Raw genomic sequence first — 16,899 nt, 5'->3', positions numbered from 1 at the left:
AACAATCATATTATTTCAATTATGTTGTTTTAATCGATGAGTTCATCGACAAACTCTTTATAAATGTGAGAATCGATGATACCACCACGGAATAATCGCTGACAAATATCTGATGCTTCGTTGACTATCTCACGAGAATTATTTCCGGCTCGCTTTCCTCCGATTAATACTTCGAGGCGAGATACATCGTTGACAACACTATCAGGGCAAACTGAATATCCACTTCCTGTTTTTTTTTGTTCTGGAGATTGTAATGGTGTTACGTAGAATAAATCGTCTGACGGCGTTGAAGATTTCTTCTCCTCCTCTGATGGTGACCCTGGTGATGTCCCCGACGACGTCAGTGGTGAATATATTTCTGGTGGAGGTGGGGGAGTCCCAGCCGGGTGTCTTTCTAGTTTTTTACCCTCAGGATCGTAAAATAAATATTTCTCAGTGGGCCCCCTGTAGTTTGAAGCTGTTGGTTCCGGAGGTGGGTCTTTCCACCAGGGGCGTTCTACGTGAGGATGCACCTTTTCACGTATTTCAGGAAATTCAATGGGGTGGCGAATATCAAAGGAGGATGAATCAGAACTTTCATCTTTAGGTGACGAACTTTTACTTTTACTTTTGGGTGACGAACTTTTACTTTTGGGTGGCGAATCCTCAAATTTGGGTGGTGAACCATCAAATTTAGGTGTTGAAATTTTTACATCTTTCCTTACTTGATAATTAATAATATCCGACAAAAATTTTGAAAAATCATCATCTTTATAATTTATTGGTTTTCCTAAACTACCAAAATAAACTATCGCATGCCAAACAAGATCGTTGACTTTATCAACATTAATATCTTTTTTCAAATAAATTTTTTTAGTTTTCAAATCAGTTTTTGAAGCAATTACAACTCTCGCAACATCATCTTCACGAATTGCATGTATGTTATCTTCATCCAAATAATTATCAGCAGGTAAACTAGGATCAGGAATAAACGAACCAGATTCATCGTATATGTATTTAGGTACAATTATTGGTTCATCACTCTGATCTTTTTTCTTTTTCGATTTTCTCTCTTTTTTCTGTGGTGGAGTTCTCTCTTTTGGTCTAGCTCCTAATTCCTCTGGTTGAAATATTGGCTCCTGTGGTTGAATATCTTCCTGTGGTGCTGCTTTTCTTCCTCGTTTTTTAGTTTTTTCCTTCTTTTCCTGTTGTTTTCTTTCTTTCTCTAGATTTTTTTCTTCCTTCTCCTGTTGTTTTCTTTCTTCCGCCACTTGCTTATTAAATCTTTGTGTATCTCTTGCCGCTTCTAAAAATCTTCTGTAACGTGGATCCGTTACTACACTCACATGTGTTTTTCCCGTATAAACTTTATATACCATGCTGTACCAATTATCACGAGTCCCATATCTTTTTTTTCCTATTGGAGTCAAATATTCATTTCGATCGCTAAAATAATTTTCCGCAAAATCACCAATTTGTTCTATAGTATACAGTGCCGAGAGAGGTCGCGATATCATCTCCCATCCCTCCTCGGTAAAATGTTCTCTTAAATTCTCAATATTAAACTTTCCTTTTATCATTAAAGGTTTTCCTCCTCCAGGTTTTTTTCCTCCAGGTTGTCCTCCATCAGCAATTGCAAGTTGTTGCGCCGCTGCTGCTATTGCTAATCGCTCGGGTAATGTTCGTGATTGCTCCTCAATACCTTTCAACATAGGAAAGATTCCGCGTTTCCTGGTATCTGGATCTTTTTCGTCGCCATATACAACTTGTTCAATTGTTCCGGTCACTGGCTTCAACCATTTTGCCGAAGTTTCGGAAATTCCATGTTGCATATCTTCGTAACCACGAACATTTCTCTTAAATAATCGCTTCGTCGGAATGAACTTCTTTAATGCCGCTAATTGCTCTCGCGCTAATCTAGCAGATTGAGGCTCTCCAACTGTGCTAGTTTTTCGACTCATCTTATTTTCAACTATATTGTTTTATTGTGAAGTAAAATTAGTATCCGCAACCCAATTTTGCAATCGCACATAAATTTTACAATACCCCCCCCCCAAATTTTGTTGTTTTTTTTTTATGTCCGAAAATGCATCCCGGGGCGAATTTTTAATGATTAATTTGCGCAGGAAGGTTTATTTCTGCAATCTGAGGCTTCTACGGAGAAAGTTTGTGTGGGAGGCTTAAATTTATCTGAGCCACCTGGTCTGTACGACTTCCCTGCTGCTATGTACTAAAACAAATGAGTGCTCCAAATGGACTCAATCTATAGTGGCTAAAAAGACTTTGTTGGACTCCACAAAAAGTCCATTTCTACCATATTTTTTTTCTTTTTATCTGATGACTGCTGAATCTGTATTCTTTTAAGACTCCATCCTGCTTAACAAATTAACTTTTTTTCATATGTTTGAGCTAACATGTTTACAAGATAAAATCCAAAACAAATACCTCCATCAAACTCTATGACACGTAACATGATGTCATGGATAGAAGACTGTTATATTCATGGCATATAATGTCAAGATATTCTCAAAACACAGTATATAATAGAACAATATATTTGCAAGTTGGTTTCAATCATAAATGTAAATATTTCTTTTTTAAATTTTATCTTGGATTCAACAATTTTCCAAGACATTTCTGATAAATGTTGTTGATACACAAGGCCTACAAATGCTGGCCAGGTTACTGAATCCCAGAAATGTCAGTCAAAGGTTGGGAGCTGAGCATTTTGCCTTGTAGCAAAAGGTCCAGAATCAACCCCCATTGGTGCAGATTCGACTTAAGACCAATGAGTGAATGGATCATTCTAAATGAATCTATTGATTCCATCTGAACAGCAACAGGAAGTCTGTTAGGACACTGAGCCAATCTGGGAGGCAGACTTATCAATGTCACCCCGAGAAAATCACACTTAAGAAGACCCATACAAAGCAGTTTATTTGTGGTATGTGTTATGGTTCTGTTATACCAGTAAATATTAACTGCAACATATGTACACTTGATATAATAAAATAATTTGAAATTAATAGTTCATTTTGTTCCTAAACTGGCTGGTGTTCAATTAAAAAAATTCAAATTTTACCAGATTTCAGTCTCTATGAAGTCTTCAAAAACTAACAATGCATTCAATAATACGTTAATTTTTGGACAGAAGATACTTTTTATAACCATCTTACATGTATAAACTTTTTATACATGTTATCAGTGGCACTCAATACCAATGAGCAGAAAAATAACACGACATGCATAACTTAGACCATATGCCATTTCGATGGTATACACTTTAATTTTTTGTTTCTTCAAGCAAATTTGACATTTAAATGTTGATTGATATTTGTGTGGGAGACTATTTTTCTTTTTGTTTGTGGTTGCATTTTGAAGCAATTCTTTAGTGCAAATAATAACTGGAATATTTGGATGACAGAAGCTAACTATATAAAAGATACAATGAGGAATGATATTCACAGCAATAAAAAAAGCAGCTGCCAATGATGTTATTTTTGACTAAAATGGTCTGGTAAAATGGAATGAGGATAAGAAATATAATCTTTGGTTATATTAAGTTGCAGGGAAATAGGATCATAATATGCATGGTATGAATTAGATTTTATGGTATCAGCAATGAATCCAGTAAAACAAAATTAAACTTTCATTAATGTTCATTTGTTTTAATTTTATGAAGCATTATATGGGGACATTTAAACACAAAATACTGCATGCTGCAATTTTCAAAGAAATATTTATGGAAAGAAAGGAAAACTGACAATTTGGGTTCTTTTTGTGTGCAATTATGTGAATTATGTTTGACACGGACCATTCCCTCGTGGCCAGCAAGGTGCGAATATTACCCAAGAAGCTGCACCACGCCAAGAAGGGTCACCCACGTATCAACACCTGCTGTGCAAGCAACCCAGAGAAAACACAGCAGTTCATCAGCAAACTGAAGGAAGCCCTCACCAAAGTGACACCTGATGACACCATTGATTCCAAGTGGTCCCATATCCGTGATTCTGTGTACAATTCAGCCATCACAGCTTACGGGAAGAGGGAGCGAAAGAATGTCGACTGGTATGAGGCAAACTGGGAGGAGATGGAGCCCGTGACTGAGGCAAAGAGGAAAGCCCTCCTGGCATACAAGGCTGCACCTAGCCCCAGAACACTACAAGCCCTCAGGATTGTAAGGAATAATGCCCAGAAGAACGCCCGCCGCTGTGCCAACACCTACTGGCTGAACCTTTGCAACAGTATACAGACAGCTGCTGACACCGGGGATACAAGAGGAATGTATGAGGGTATCAAAAAGGCAACAGGCCCCCCCACCAGCTACGAGACCGCCCCCCTCAAGTCCAAGACGGGCGAAGTCATCACAGACCAGGGGAAACAACTGCAGCGATGGGTTGAGCACTATCTCGAGCTATATGCAACCCCAAACAATGTCACTGGAACTGCCCTGGACGCCATTCCAGACCTGCCTGTCATGGAGGAGCTAGACACACAGCCCACCCTGGAAGAGCTCGGAAAAGCCATCGATTGCCTTGCCTGTGGGAAGGCTCCTGGAAGCGACGGCATTCCACCTGAAGTTCTCAAGAGGGGAAAACCAGCACTGCTCCAGCCCCTACACACACTCCTCTGCCTTTGCTGGGAACAGGGATACATCCCACAGGACATGCGTGACGACAACATCGTCACTTTGTACAAAAACAAAGGAGACCGTAGTGACTGCAACAACTATCGGGGCATCTCCCTCCTCAGCATCGTCGGAAAGGCCTTCGCCCGTGTTGCCTTGGCACGCGTGCAGATCCTAGCCTCCCGCGTCTACCCAGAATCCCAGTGTGGATTTCGAGCCGGCAGGTCAACTGTAGACATGATCTTCTCACTACGTCAGCTGCAGGAGAAGTGTCGCGAGCAGCGGATGCCCCTCTACATTGCCTTCATACACCTGACGAAGGCGTTTGACATGGTTAGTCGGAGTGGACTCTTCAGACTCCTGCAGAAGATCGGCTGCCCCCCACGTCTGCTTGCTGTCATTATGTCGTTCCATGAGAACATGCACAGCACAGTGTGCTTGAATGGCGCAACATCTGAAGCATTCCCAGTCATTAGCGGAGTCAAACAAGGCTGTGTCCTTGCACCGACGCTCTTTGCCATCTTCTTCTCCATGCTTCTCCAGTACGCATTCAAGGACTGCAGCGAGGGAGTGTACATCCATACCAGGGCTGACGGCAAGCTGTTCAACATCGCCCGTCTCCGTGCTAAGACTAAAGTCACAGAGGTACTCATCCGTGAATTGCTCTTTGCTGACGATGCAGCCTTGACATCACACACGGAAGATGGATTTCAGCAGCTGGTATGCTGCCTCTCCCATGCATGTAAGGAATTTGGACTGACCATCAGTCTGAAGAAAAAAATGTCATGGCACAGGACACAGACTCCCCTCCCTCTGTCTCCATTGATGGGTACAATTTGGAAGTTGTCGAGAACTTCACATACCTCGGGTCTAACATCTCCAGCTCACTCTCCATTGATTCTGAGGTGGGCGGCAGGATTGCCAAGGCAGCAGCAGTGATGGCCAGACTTAACCAGAGGGTCTGGAACAACCCCAACCTCACAGAGAAGACCAAACTGCGTGTCTACCAAGCGTGCATGCTCAGCTCACTTCTCTACAGCAGCGAAACATGGACCACCTATGCAAGACATGAGAGGAAACTCAAGAGCTTCCACCTGAGATGTCTGCGGCGCATTCTGCACATCCAGTGGCAGGACAAAGTACCCAACACAAAGGTTCTAGAACGCGCCAACATGAACAGCATGTTCTCCATACTCAGCGAGAGGCACCTTCACTGGCTCGGCCATGTCAAGAGAATGGACCCAGGTCGTATTCCCAAGGACCTGTTATATGGGGAGTTAGCAGAAGGTGCACGACCAACTGGACGACCACATCTGCGCTACAAAGATGTTTGCAAGAAGGATATGAAGACAGCAAACATCAATGTCAACGACTGGGAGAGCTGTGCAAACAACCGTTCCAGCTGGCGTCTAGCTGTCAGGCAGGGAGTTCAAAACGCAGAGGAAAATAGAAGAATAAAGCAAGCTGAAAAGAGAGCTAAAAAGAAGGATAAGCAAAAGTGTACTTTGGAGCTATACCATCGTCTCTCGTAGACGGACGGATGCCAAGATGTGAATAAAATCTGTTGTTTTCTTTTTCAAAAGTAAAAAGAATCCAAAATGCAGATAATGGAAGTTCTGAATATGTATCATCATAAGAAATGTCACCGTAGTCAACTGTCAACATTTTGTGTAATTAGGTCTATGATGTAGAGTTAAATGGTTGTGCTGCTAATAATAATTAATCCTTTTACCTTACTTTCCATTTCCTACATGTTCAGATTAATAGCTCAAACTGTTATCTATCCGAAGGTTTGAATGAGGAGTTTAAAAATACCTCTCAAATTAGGAGTTTAAAAGTAACTCTCAAATTAGGAGTTTAAAAGTAACTCTCAAATTAGGAGTTTAAAAATAACTTTCAAATTAGGAGTTTGAAAGTAACTCTCCAAGCATTTTCTTTTCTTTAAAATTCACCAATTTCAACTGACTGCTTTGCCATTAATGTGTCAAAAAACAACCATTGGTGTGGTTTATAGACACTGATGGTTTAAATTAATCATGCCAAGGAAGTGGAAGTTAGATGTCTTTTCCAATGATACTCGTGAGACAGTGGGTCATGGCTAAGGCTTGTAAAGGTCTCACACCCGCTACCGAAAGATTACAAATCCAATGCTCTACCAACTGCGCAACTGTCTCCACCCTCCAAGAAACGAAATTGTGGGTCCCTAAGTCATAAAGATATGGCACATATCTCAATGTAATTTAATCTAAAAAGATTATTATTGGCATTTTTCATAAGGTCTCTGCTCAACTATGGCAGTGAGTCCTTTTGAAGCACATTTTTAGCATTTTGCCATGGTTAGGTTGGCACATTCTGAATGTCTTATGCATATTTTCCCTTCAATTTCAACATTATTTTTAGTCTGTGTTGTGTATATACACATGTAAGTGCACTCATACATATTGAAATCTTGTCATAACCAGCCAATACTGTCAACCAGTTGTTATATTATTTCAGATTACATGATAAATCAATAGACTGATTGTCAGCCTAAATTAGGTATAAATTATACTTATCTCCGAGTATGCTGCTGTTTTTAAAAAAAAGAATACATGTCCAGACCTGCCAACCCTGATGAGTCTGTCTCAGTAAGGCAGTTGATTTTCTCCCGTAAGATTGACCAGTTTTCAGTAAGGTGTGACAAAATATCAATAACTGCTATTGTAAAGCTGGAAAATGTAACTAAAAGTTTGATGCACCGACAATAAACATTATGTTCAACTGAAAAGTTTGTAAATTATGCGTAGACTTTATTTACCACTAGAACAGTTGCACAAACTTTAGTTCCAAACCCTGTGCAACTCAATGGCTTGTTGCTATCTCTCAACTTGATGAATTCTTTGAAATTCTTTTTCCATTTCACATGACAACAGCAATCATATCTCACGCCATGAGACATACTCAAATTGGCATGTGATGTCCAATAAACGTAATTGTTTCCTTTCCAGCTAGTATTCACAAGAATATGATTACTCCTTTTTATTCTTCTGTGTTGATTATTACACTATTTTAAACGCTTATTTTCCCTTTCGTCTTAAAGTTAAACATGCATCGCTTTCTCTATGCCATTTGTTTAAATAATCAACTGTTTGATCATGCAGACACTTTGCATGAACAAACAGATGCAGTTTAAAGCATCTGAGGTGCTGCTGTAAAGTTAGTCTGGTTCCCTGACTTATTTCAATTATCCTAATATGAAACCTGGATTCATATCAAACATGGATGAACCGATTATCTGTATTTTTTGGCAACTATCATTTTTCCATAGTTTTTGCTTGTATGCCATAAGTTCGTATTAAAGGGTAATTTTCATAAGACTTAGGGCAAAATCACAAGAGTTGGCAGGTCTGCATGTCCAACACCTTGATGTGAGTGGGTGCCCATGCATGCAAAGTGTTTATAAATTTTTCTACTGACTGGATCAGTGTACAAGGGAAGCACTTCTGAATTTTATCAGACCTGAAAGTTTGCCTATTACCTTGTTTCATCACTGAACTGAACACTGAACAATTCATGTACTTGTATTCAAGGCTCATTTAATGTATGGGGCAGGGAAGGGGGTGGGATTTTCATTCGAGCCTGTATATTTTTCCTTCTTTACTTTTAATAATTATTACCTAACTTATTTGATTACTTATCAATATAAGGAAGAAATTTATGGAATGGTAATAAAATAAAGTTTAATGTAAGCTTTCCCATGCCATTACATAGAGAACTGCTTTTATCGCTTATGTTCTGAACATTTGGTTTTGATTCTTAATTATATACTGAAGCAATATACAGCTATTTCTACTACACAAAAGATCTGGCAGTTTTGGGGTATTTATTTATGGTAAGGAAGTACACAAATTGTTATTCTATGGCAATGAAGCAAAATTTGGACACACCAAGTCATTGTTAGACAAAAAATAACATAACTGTTTAAACAAAAATGAAAATAGGTGTAAAAAGATAATCAAATGTACTTAACATAAATATATACAACATGTTGCAAAAGAAAAAGACATATTTCTGCAAACTATTATTGACTATTGCTATACTGTGTGCACATGCAGAATTTCAGCTCTATCTCTTTTGGCAGTCAGCTTTATATGTGTGTATTAGCCATACTGTCTATAATCCACGAAAATAGGTTCCACAACAAGACAGAAAGCCACTGTCTTTTTAATAGTCTATTTCTTTATTAAAAGCAATCTTAGATAAGAATTAAATACATCTTTTGGGAAGAGAAAAAAAACATCTTTTATCTATGAGTTTCATATGAACCTGACTGGGGGTCAAAATCAGTCCTTATCACACCTTGTCCTTTGTTGTAGTAAAAACCTTAAGATATTAAGATTTTTCATTCCGGAAAAGTAGTGTTTACATGATTTTCAAGATGACAACAGCAGTGACTGTACTGGATGTCAGATGAGCACCATTTTCATCAAAGAGCAAATACACATTGTAAAAATTCCTTTAATGAAACCCTATAATTCACACAACTATTAATTCAGAAAAAGTTGTGATAACAAGGTTTTCAGGAAGGTCACTTTATGGGTCATTTTTTTAAATGTCAGATTGGCACTATTTTCATCACACAACCATAAATTCAAAAGGAGCTGTGATAACAAGGTTTACAGGAAGGTCACTTTATGGGTCATTTTTTTAAATGTCAGATTGGCACGATTTTCATCACACAACCATAAATTCAGAAGGAGCTGTGATATCAAGGTTTTCAGGAAGGTCACTTTATGGGTCATTTTTTTGTCAGATTGGCACTATTTTCTTTGCACAACCATAAATTCAGAAGGTGCTGTGATAACAAGGTTTACAGGAAGGTCACTTTATGGGTCATTTTTTTTAAATGTCAGATTGGCACTATTTTCATCACACAACCATAAATTCAGAAGAAGCTGTGATAACAAGGTTTACAGGAAGGTCACTTTATGGGTCATTTTTTTAATGTTAGATTGGCACTATTTTCATTTAAGTGTTTTAATGACCATATCAATGTAACCATCAGATTAGGACATCATTTTAATTTAATTTATAATTAAATACAAATTTTAACATTATTGTGAATACTGCAATAACGCATCATACAGCTGAATCTACATAGGCAAAAATATTACTATATCACATAAACAAGTTCAACTTCTTATAATTTAGACTATTAGCACAAATTTTTAGTATATTTTCACAATATATTTATAGATCTCATTTTAATCACTGGAAAAGTTTTCAAAATAAAAAGGATACTTGAAATGAAATAAACATGCAAATGAGAAGATGGAGCATCATGTTTATATGAGTGGGAAATCTTGGACTTATTCTGCAATCAGGCTATAACTCTACAATCTAAGTTAGCAACCAAGGTCACATCATTTAAAAATGAATGAAATAAACTTAAATTCTAATTTAAGATCAACAGCATATCCTATACTGTATGTTGATGTGGTAATATAGGTGCATTTACTTATCCTATATTAAATATTAATTCTTTTTAAATAAAATTATTACTAATATAGTCTGACCAAAGTATAATCAATCCTGATTATTGACAGCCCTGTACCGTAACTGTCAAGAAACATCCAGACATAAATTTCTTTCTGCTATCAACTTTTACAGTGTTTGCAAGGCAGTAAACTGAGTGAAGCAAAGAGCATACAATTTTTAAAAATTACATGTGGCTTTCATTCTGATATCTGAGCATGCAACATTCAATCTGGTTGTACCGGATCACACCTCACACCTTTAGGTTGACAAAGTCCAAAAATGTTTGCCTACTTTAACATTCAGTTTCGCTGTATGTATTTTGTTAGGGCATGTAATGAATGACCTTCCAAAGGAATATGGACGCAGAAGAATCCCCACAAAGTGAGTAATCATCATTTAAAGGCACATGTAATCAAATTCTAAACGATGACACCCATTAAAGCTATAGTCAGTAATGAATGCATGCATGACCTGTATGAGCTGAACTATAAATAGATTAATGAAAATGATCACATTCATGTTCAGTTATTCTTCATCTTCATTTAGGTTCAACTACTTATTAAAGACATGTTTTAATGAAAACCTAAGTCACTACAAACATCCATTCAGAAGAATCAGTAACAAGATTTTCAACTTGGCCACATGGCACTAGCACCATACTTTAAATCAGTACCAACTGCAATAAATGTTTTAGTTGTAACTCCATATCAATACAACTATCTTTTCCAAATATTTTCAAAATGGCTGCAATGGTGGCCATATTGGATGTCAGAGCATAACTACTTTCATGTAGGGTCAACAGAACTGTTGGATAAATCAGTGTACCAAACTTCACACTTTTTCTCCTAGTAGTTTTGAGTAGCAATAAGAAACAAACGATAATGGATGATGAATGCATGACCATAATAAGCTCTTCTGGTTTTTGACAAAAGGCACTAAAACTACTGGAATCATTATGATGTATTCACTGAACAATATATCCACTTATGTCATGTGATAAACAAAATTTTACAAGTGTGCTCATATAAGAATGATGCAAATAATTTTGTTGCCAAGACTGGTACAACACAGAAAATATTTTCAACTCATTTTCTGAATTTTATATATTAAGAGCATTTATGTATGATCAAGGAACTATAATAACCTGCCTGTTACACATTCATCAAATGTTTCTAAGCACTAAAATTGCTTTAACAAAAGAACCCCAATATGTAATGCTTAATTGCTGATAATTATAATCTAATAACACATGTCAGCATGTGTGTTTGGATCTGAAAAAATAAGATTTTCTTGGTTCTGAATCTTCTTGCAGTCAAACATAATTATAAGCAGAAATATCTGATATATAGATTTTTGTGCATTTTCTTCAATAGCATTTTACCTGTAGGAGTTTCAGTGACTGAGTCTATCATGGCATTTCCAATGTTGGCTTCAATGTTTGCCCCCTCCTCCAGTCTGCTTGGGAATATGGATTCCTCAATTCCACTGGTGCCAGACCCATCATAATCTACTCCCTCCTGTAAAGAGGACACAAAAATGCTTCTCTCAAATATGCAGTTAATTTGCTAAAATCTCAAAGCAATAATCAGTGTTTTCTCTCTGCCTCTAGTCAAACATCACATCAGCAATCAGTTGTATAAAATAAGATACATCAAAAAGCTTTAACACATAATCACTAATTGTCACGTAGGTTTATGCCTCACTAAATGTTAATAAGAAAATTCCAAAAAAAGAAATCAATGGACACAGCTCCGAATAAGCAAATTCCAATATTTATTGCTCTGCTTTTGACTGGAAGTAGGAGACTGTAATTTTGCAGAGAAAGCTGGCTAGGTTAATATCATAAAAGTCACATTCTTTCCTATAATCCTGTTTCACACCTATAAAATAGTGGAACCTACTTATGCATCATTCTAGTAATATAATAGCAACATTTGAGTTTGTTATATAATAAAATATGGCACAGAGAAAATCATTAAGTCTCAATTTTACTGCTGTTTGTTGAAATTATCTGATATTCTTAAGTCATAACAAGATTTACAAATTGTGGGGTCATATTCAAAACTGGATCAGCAACATTTTTGTTTAGGCCCTCCACAAAACACCGCAGACCATGAACCATTAGGCCAGTGACTATACTGAATCCTGATGTTGAAATGAAATGAATGGATCCAATAGCCAGGGGCTATAACTGCTAAATAACCGAAAAAATGCCAATAGTCAGATTCAGCCAAAGTCTAATACACTTAAAGCTGTCCATTAAATTTCACTGAAATCTAATTAGAAATCAAAGGATTACTGTGTGAGAAATAATAGTGGATGGGTCTGACAATCAGGGGCAATAACTCCAGTAAATCATACAGAAATACTGAGATTCAAACTGACTATCAAATTTTGTGGAAACCCAATAATAACTATGGTGCAGAATACAAAGTTGGTAGATCACACAATTTGGGTCTATAACTCTGCAAAATAACAATACAGAAAACTGGCAGTCAAACTCAGCCAAGTAAGAGTTTAACGTTGTTTTTCCTGAGTTTATAATGGTATAAACTGTCAGTTGCCGATTCACATGGCAAATAACATCCAAAGGGCGTTATGTAAGCTGTGTGAGTCAGCAACTGACAGTTTATACCATGATAAACTCAGAAAAAACGTTAAACTCTTATAATTGAAATTTCATTTATTCATTATGTTATTTTGTTTGCATCATTAAAAAATAGAAATCTTAATTGAGTGTAGTAATACATGTTTGGGTTTTTCTGTTACATAGCTATATATAGCACTTGGGATTGTCCTGCTTGATCATAATAAGGTCAACATAATACCAGTCCTTCAACCAATGGAAGCCAAATGTATTCAATTATTTAAAAAAAAAAAAAGTAAGAATGTGTTTTCCTTTAATGCTTACTTCGTGTCTGCCTTCACTGGCAGTGTTTATCTTATGCTGTACACGTGACTCTATTTATAGAAGTGGGTATTCTTAGAAAAGTAGTTCTCCTTACAGTTCATACAGAAATGAACGCAATTCATTTTGATCACGTGGTAACATTTTGACAAATGGAAATGTAACTTTCCTGTACCAGCTACTGCCATCACAATTATGGTCTCATCAATTTCATGATGCAGGCCAAACTTGGATGATAACTAAAAATTGGGATGAACAAAGGGATGACTAGATGGATGAAAGATTCAAAAACTGAAAGGCCCAATTTAATGTCCATTGTCTACAAAAATTTTAAAGCCCATTACAGGAAAAACTTATTTCCCAAATAAAATGGAGGCCTGTACTGCAATTAGTTTAGGTGAGTGAATTGAATACTGCTTGCCATGGAATTATTCCAGTGACTGCCTCACCTTTAAGAAGATCATTCTCAATGAAATCTTTTAATAATTTTGATGCGAGTGCTGCAACATAAACAGTACAAAGGTATATGTGGGTAATTATGTAAAAGACATGTAAGAGTCATTGACCGTGGGCTTAATTTTTCAACAAGTAATTAGTGCTAGTCATAATCATATATTTGTGATTTTGTTAGGCAGAGGTAGAAGCTTATGGTTTTCACCCAGTGTCATTTTGGGTGATATCAAAGGTCAGAATTAGACTGCAAGCAAGCTTTCCTTTATCATTTTTTTATTATTAGGCCAAACCTTGATGTTAAATAGGCAACATTTGAGAACCCATGTGATTTCAAATAGCAGCAGTGGCACTGTTATAAGCACGGAAGTGTACAGGTTGTCTTTTGAAGCATAGCATCCATTTTAGGGCTGTTTTATTATGTCCAAATCTTTGTCTTCAACTCAGTAAAACATTTATTATCTGGACCCATCAGGGGACATAAGTCTGGTCAAGATAATAGGTTATTTGAACAATCAGATTTTGGTGAAAAAGAACTGTAAATGGAAGAACCTGGATTAAACAGATCCAGTTAGCACACATTCAACTGTATATTTATCAGTAACATAATAAATATTAACATTCTGAAGTAGAAACAATGAAAAATATTATTAAGCAACATTAAGTACTAAAATTTATGATACAGATTTACATTTGCACATTACACCTGAGATCTTTTTGGACTATTGACTGAATTATAACAGAGGACTGATGGCTGATTGTGTTAATTGTATGGACTGGTGTTTGCTTGTTTTGATTCTGATTGCTGTTAGTCTATGCTGGCATCATCATCACCAAATTAGTTTCATTTCAAGATATATATATATATATATATATATATATATATATATATATATATATATATATATATATATATATATATATATATATAATGTAATAAATTAAAATTGAGGTAAATATGGTAGTAATCCATACAATAATCTTAATAATTGGCATCCAGATAATCTATGTTTAACAGTAGATTGTGAAAAAAATTTGGTTTATACTTATCAAAATAATACAAGGCCTTCCATTAGATTTAAAGCCGATGGTTGAGTTGCCAAAGCAGGCGGAGGTGGGGGGGACCACCCCCAACAGGGGATACAGGTTGTTTTTAAAAAAAAGTACTCTTGTGCAAAGTAAAAGTAAATCACATGGCTGATAAGGAAAGCACTGATATAACGATAAATATCAAACACTGTACTTTCATTACATCGGATAAATATGACAACAGATTATGATTCATTCTAACATCCAAATAAGCAGCAGCAAACATACCTAGGTAAATTAAAACAAGTCTAAAACAAATTCAGGAAATCTTTAAAATTCTCTCTGAATAATTCACAGTAAGTTTAGTAACACCTTATCATTTCTGAATGGTTTTAGGCAGTTTCTTGGGGCCCAGAGTGGCCAAGTGGTCTATAGTGCTCACCATTACAGATCACTGCCATCTCACCTGTCTGTGTGGGTTCGAGTCTCAGGTTCAGCCAATGTGGGCATGTGAGAAAGCTTAGGTACAAGTATTAAGTAGGGTGAGCACTGCCAGCTGAAACTATACAGTAATATGTGGACAAGTTAAAGCATGTGTTGTATATAATAAATTGGTTAAATATGCTTTTGTTTGAATTTCTGGTACTAATCCACATGGATTTTGTCCATTTATGACAAGAACCTTAACTAGCTACAGATCCAGTTTAGTAGCAAACCAAAATGTATATATTTCATACAGTTCATTGAATTTGTGACATCAAACATAGAGATTACACTTGTTATACTTTTTTTATGCCACATGAATAATGCCAAAAAAATTTCTAGGGGTTGGCAGAGTTGTTACAGCATCAGTACGACATTATATACATTTGTTGTCTTACCTACTTTTGCTACCCTTCTGCCTTCTTTTAATTAATATTTTGTATTTAGCTAGCACACTATATTTCTGTATTTATATGTATCCTGGATGTGGTTGGGAGGGGTGGGTGTTTTCTTCCCTGACTCTTACTCCTGTTGCTCTATCATATAAAATATTTTAGCTGCAATGTGTAAAGTTCATACATTTAGACCTTGCCAAATTCTACACATTATATTTGATTCAACTGAATTGGTCATTTCACATCTGTTAAAAAATAAACGAGTTTCTAGCAGATTTATTCTCATAGAATTTTAAGATTTCCCAACTACTTCAGTCTATTCTGGTATATCCAAATATGCAGACAGTCAAACAGAATGAAGGAAAACAAATGTAAATACACTGGCAACAACCAAGGGCAATCTATGTCAATAAAAAGAAAATTTCACCTCAAATGATTTTTCTTAAGGTATCAAAGAGACTATGAATTTCTGCAAGAAATTTAAGTGTAAAAAATAAGTTGCTATAGTTTTCAAATTGAATTGCCTCAATTCTGCATCCACACTCTTTTCTCTCAATATAACAATTACAACTCATGTTTTAAAACATGTTTTGTTTTTATTTTACAACTTTAATACAAAATAAGTTTTTATATTACAACTTTAATACAAAATAAGTTTTTACTTTACAACTTTAATACAAAATAAGTTTTTATTTTACAACTTTAATACATAATAAGAAAGGTCAATAATAAACTTTAATTAACAGGGCACTTCCTCTCAAGAAATTGAGAATGTGTATTGAAAAGATAGTGCCTGGACATGTTAAATGTTCATAGAAAAAAGCTGCACACTTTAACATAAAACATAAGAATTTTAGCAAAACAAGTAATTTTCAGTTATTACATATTTTATATCTGATTTCAACAAAGTAAACCAAATGCATTGTTAGTGATCTCTCTCACCTGTTGTATCATTAGAATAAATAAAAAGCCACTTTTTTATTATTATTTAAAACTGGATGTTCCCAGACAAAATGCCCAATAAAGATCACACCAGTTAAAAAATATGACTCAATGAAATCCATAAAAAGAAAAACTTGAATGATGTCATTAAACAAAAATCAGTTTTTGTAACACGAATTGTAAGAATTGAAATTTTTTATATGGATCTTGCATATCATGTTGAACTGGACAACTCAAATGTAAACAATGGTCCAACTGCAACAGTTGCATACAGAGGGTCCTGTTTTGGATGGGTGGAAAGTGGCATTGACCAATAAGTTATAACCATAATTCTTCTGTTCTTTTATGATTTTTTTTCCTTCTTAAAAGCCAGTGTCAACATGGAGAAAAAGAAATCAAGTGAGAAGAAACTTATTTGGTCTGCCAGATATATAAGTCATTTTCTTTAGATCAAATAGAAAAGACACCCTGTATCTCACTGCAGTTTCTTGGTATCTGATTGTATAACTTGTGTATTTGGTCATAAAATTAAATTATCACTTAAAGAAAACTTTATAATTTCTGAGGGA

The 16,899-nt window shown here is 35.9% G+C and overlaps 1 protein-coding gene across 2 annotated transcripts in view; it reads right to left on the bottom strand.

The window, feature by feature from the left end:
* Positions 1-16,899, bottom strand: part of LOC149782788 (trafficking protein particle complex subunit 8-like) — a 175,596-nt gene that overhangs the window by 122,021 nt on the left and 36,676 nt on the right. For both annotated transcript variants that reach the window (XM_089934298.1, XM_089934299.1), the window contains exon 6: positions 11,505-11,640. In XM_089934298.1, the coding sequence (XP_089790424.1) occupies positions 11,505-11,640 (136 nt within the window). The remainder of the gene's footprint in view (positions 1-11,504; positions 11,641-16,899) is intronic.

Source organism: Sinohyriopsis cumingii, chromosome 15 (genome assembly GCF_028554795.1).
Source record: "Sinohyriopsis cumingii isolate HCF-2022 chromosome 15, ASM2855479v2, whole genome shotgun sequence".
NCBI classification, from domain to species: Eukaryota; Metazoa; Mollusca; class Bivalvia; order Unionida; family Unionidae; genus Sinohyriopsis; species Sinohyriopsis cumingii.
The sequence above is the reverse complement of the archived record's forward strand: the minus strand, read 5'-3'. Positions and strand labels throughout refer to the sequence as shown.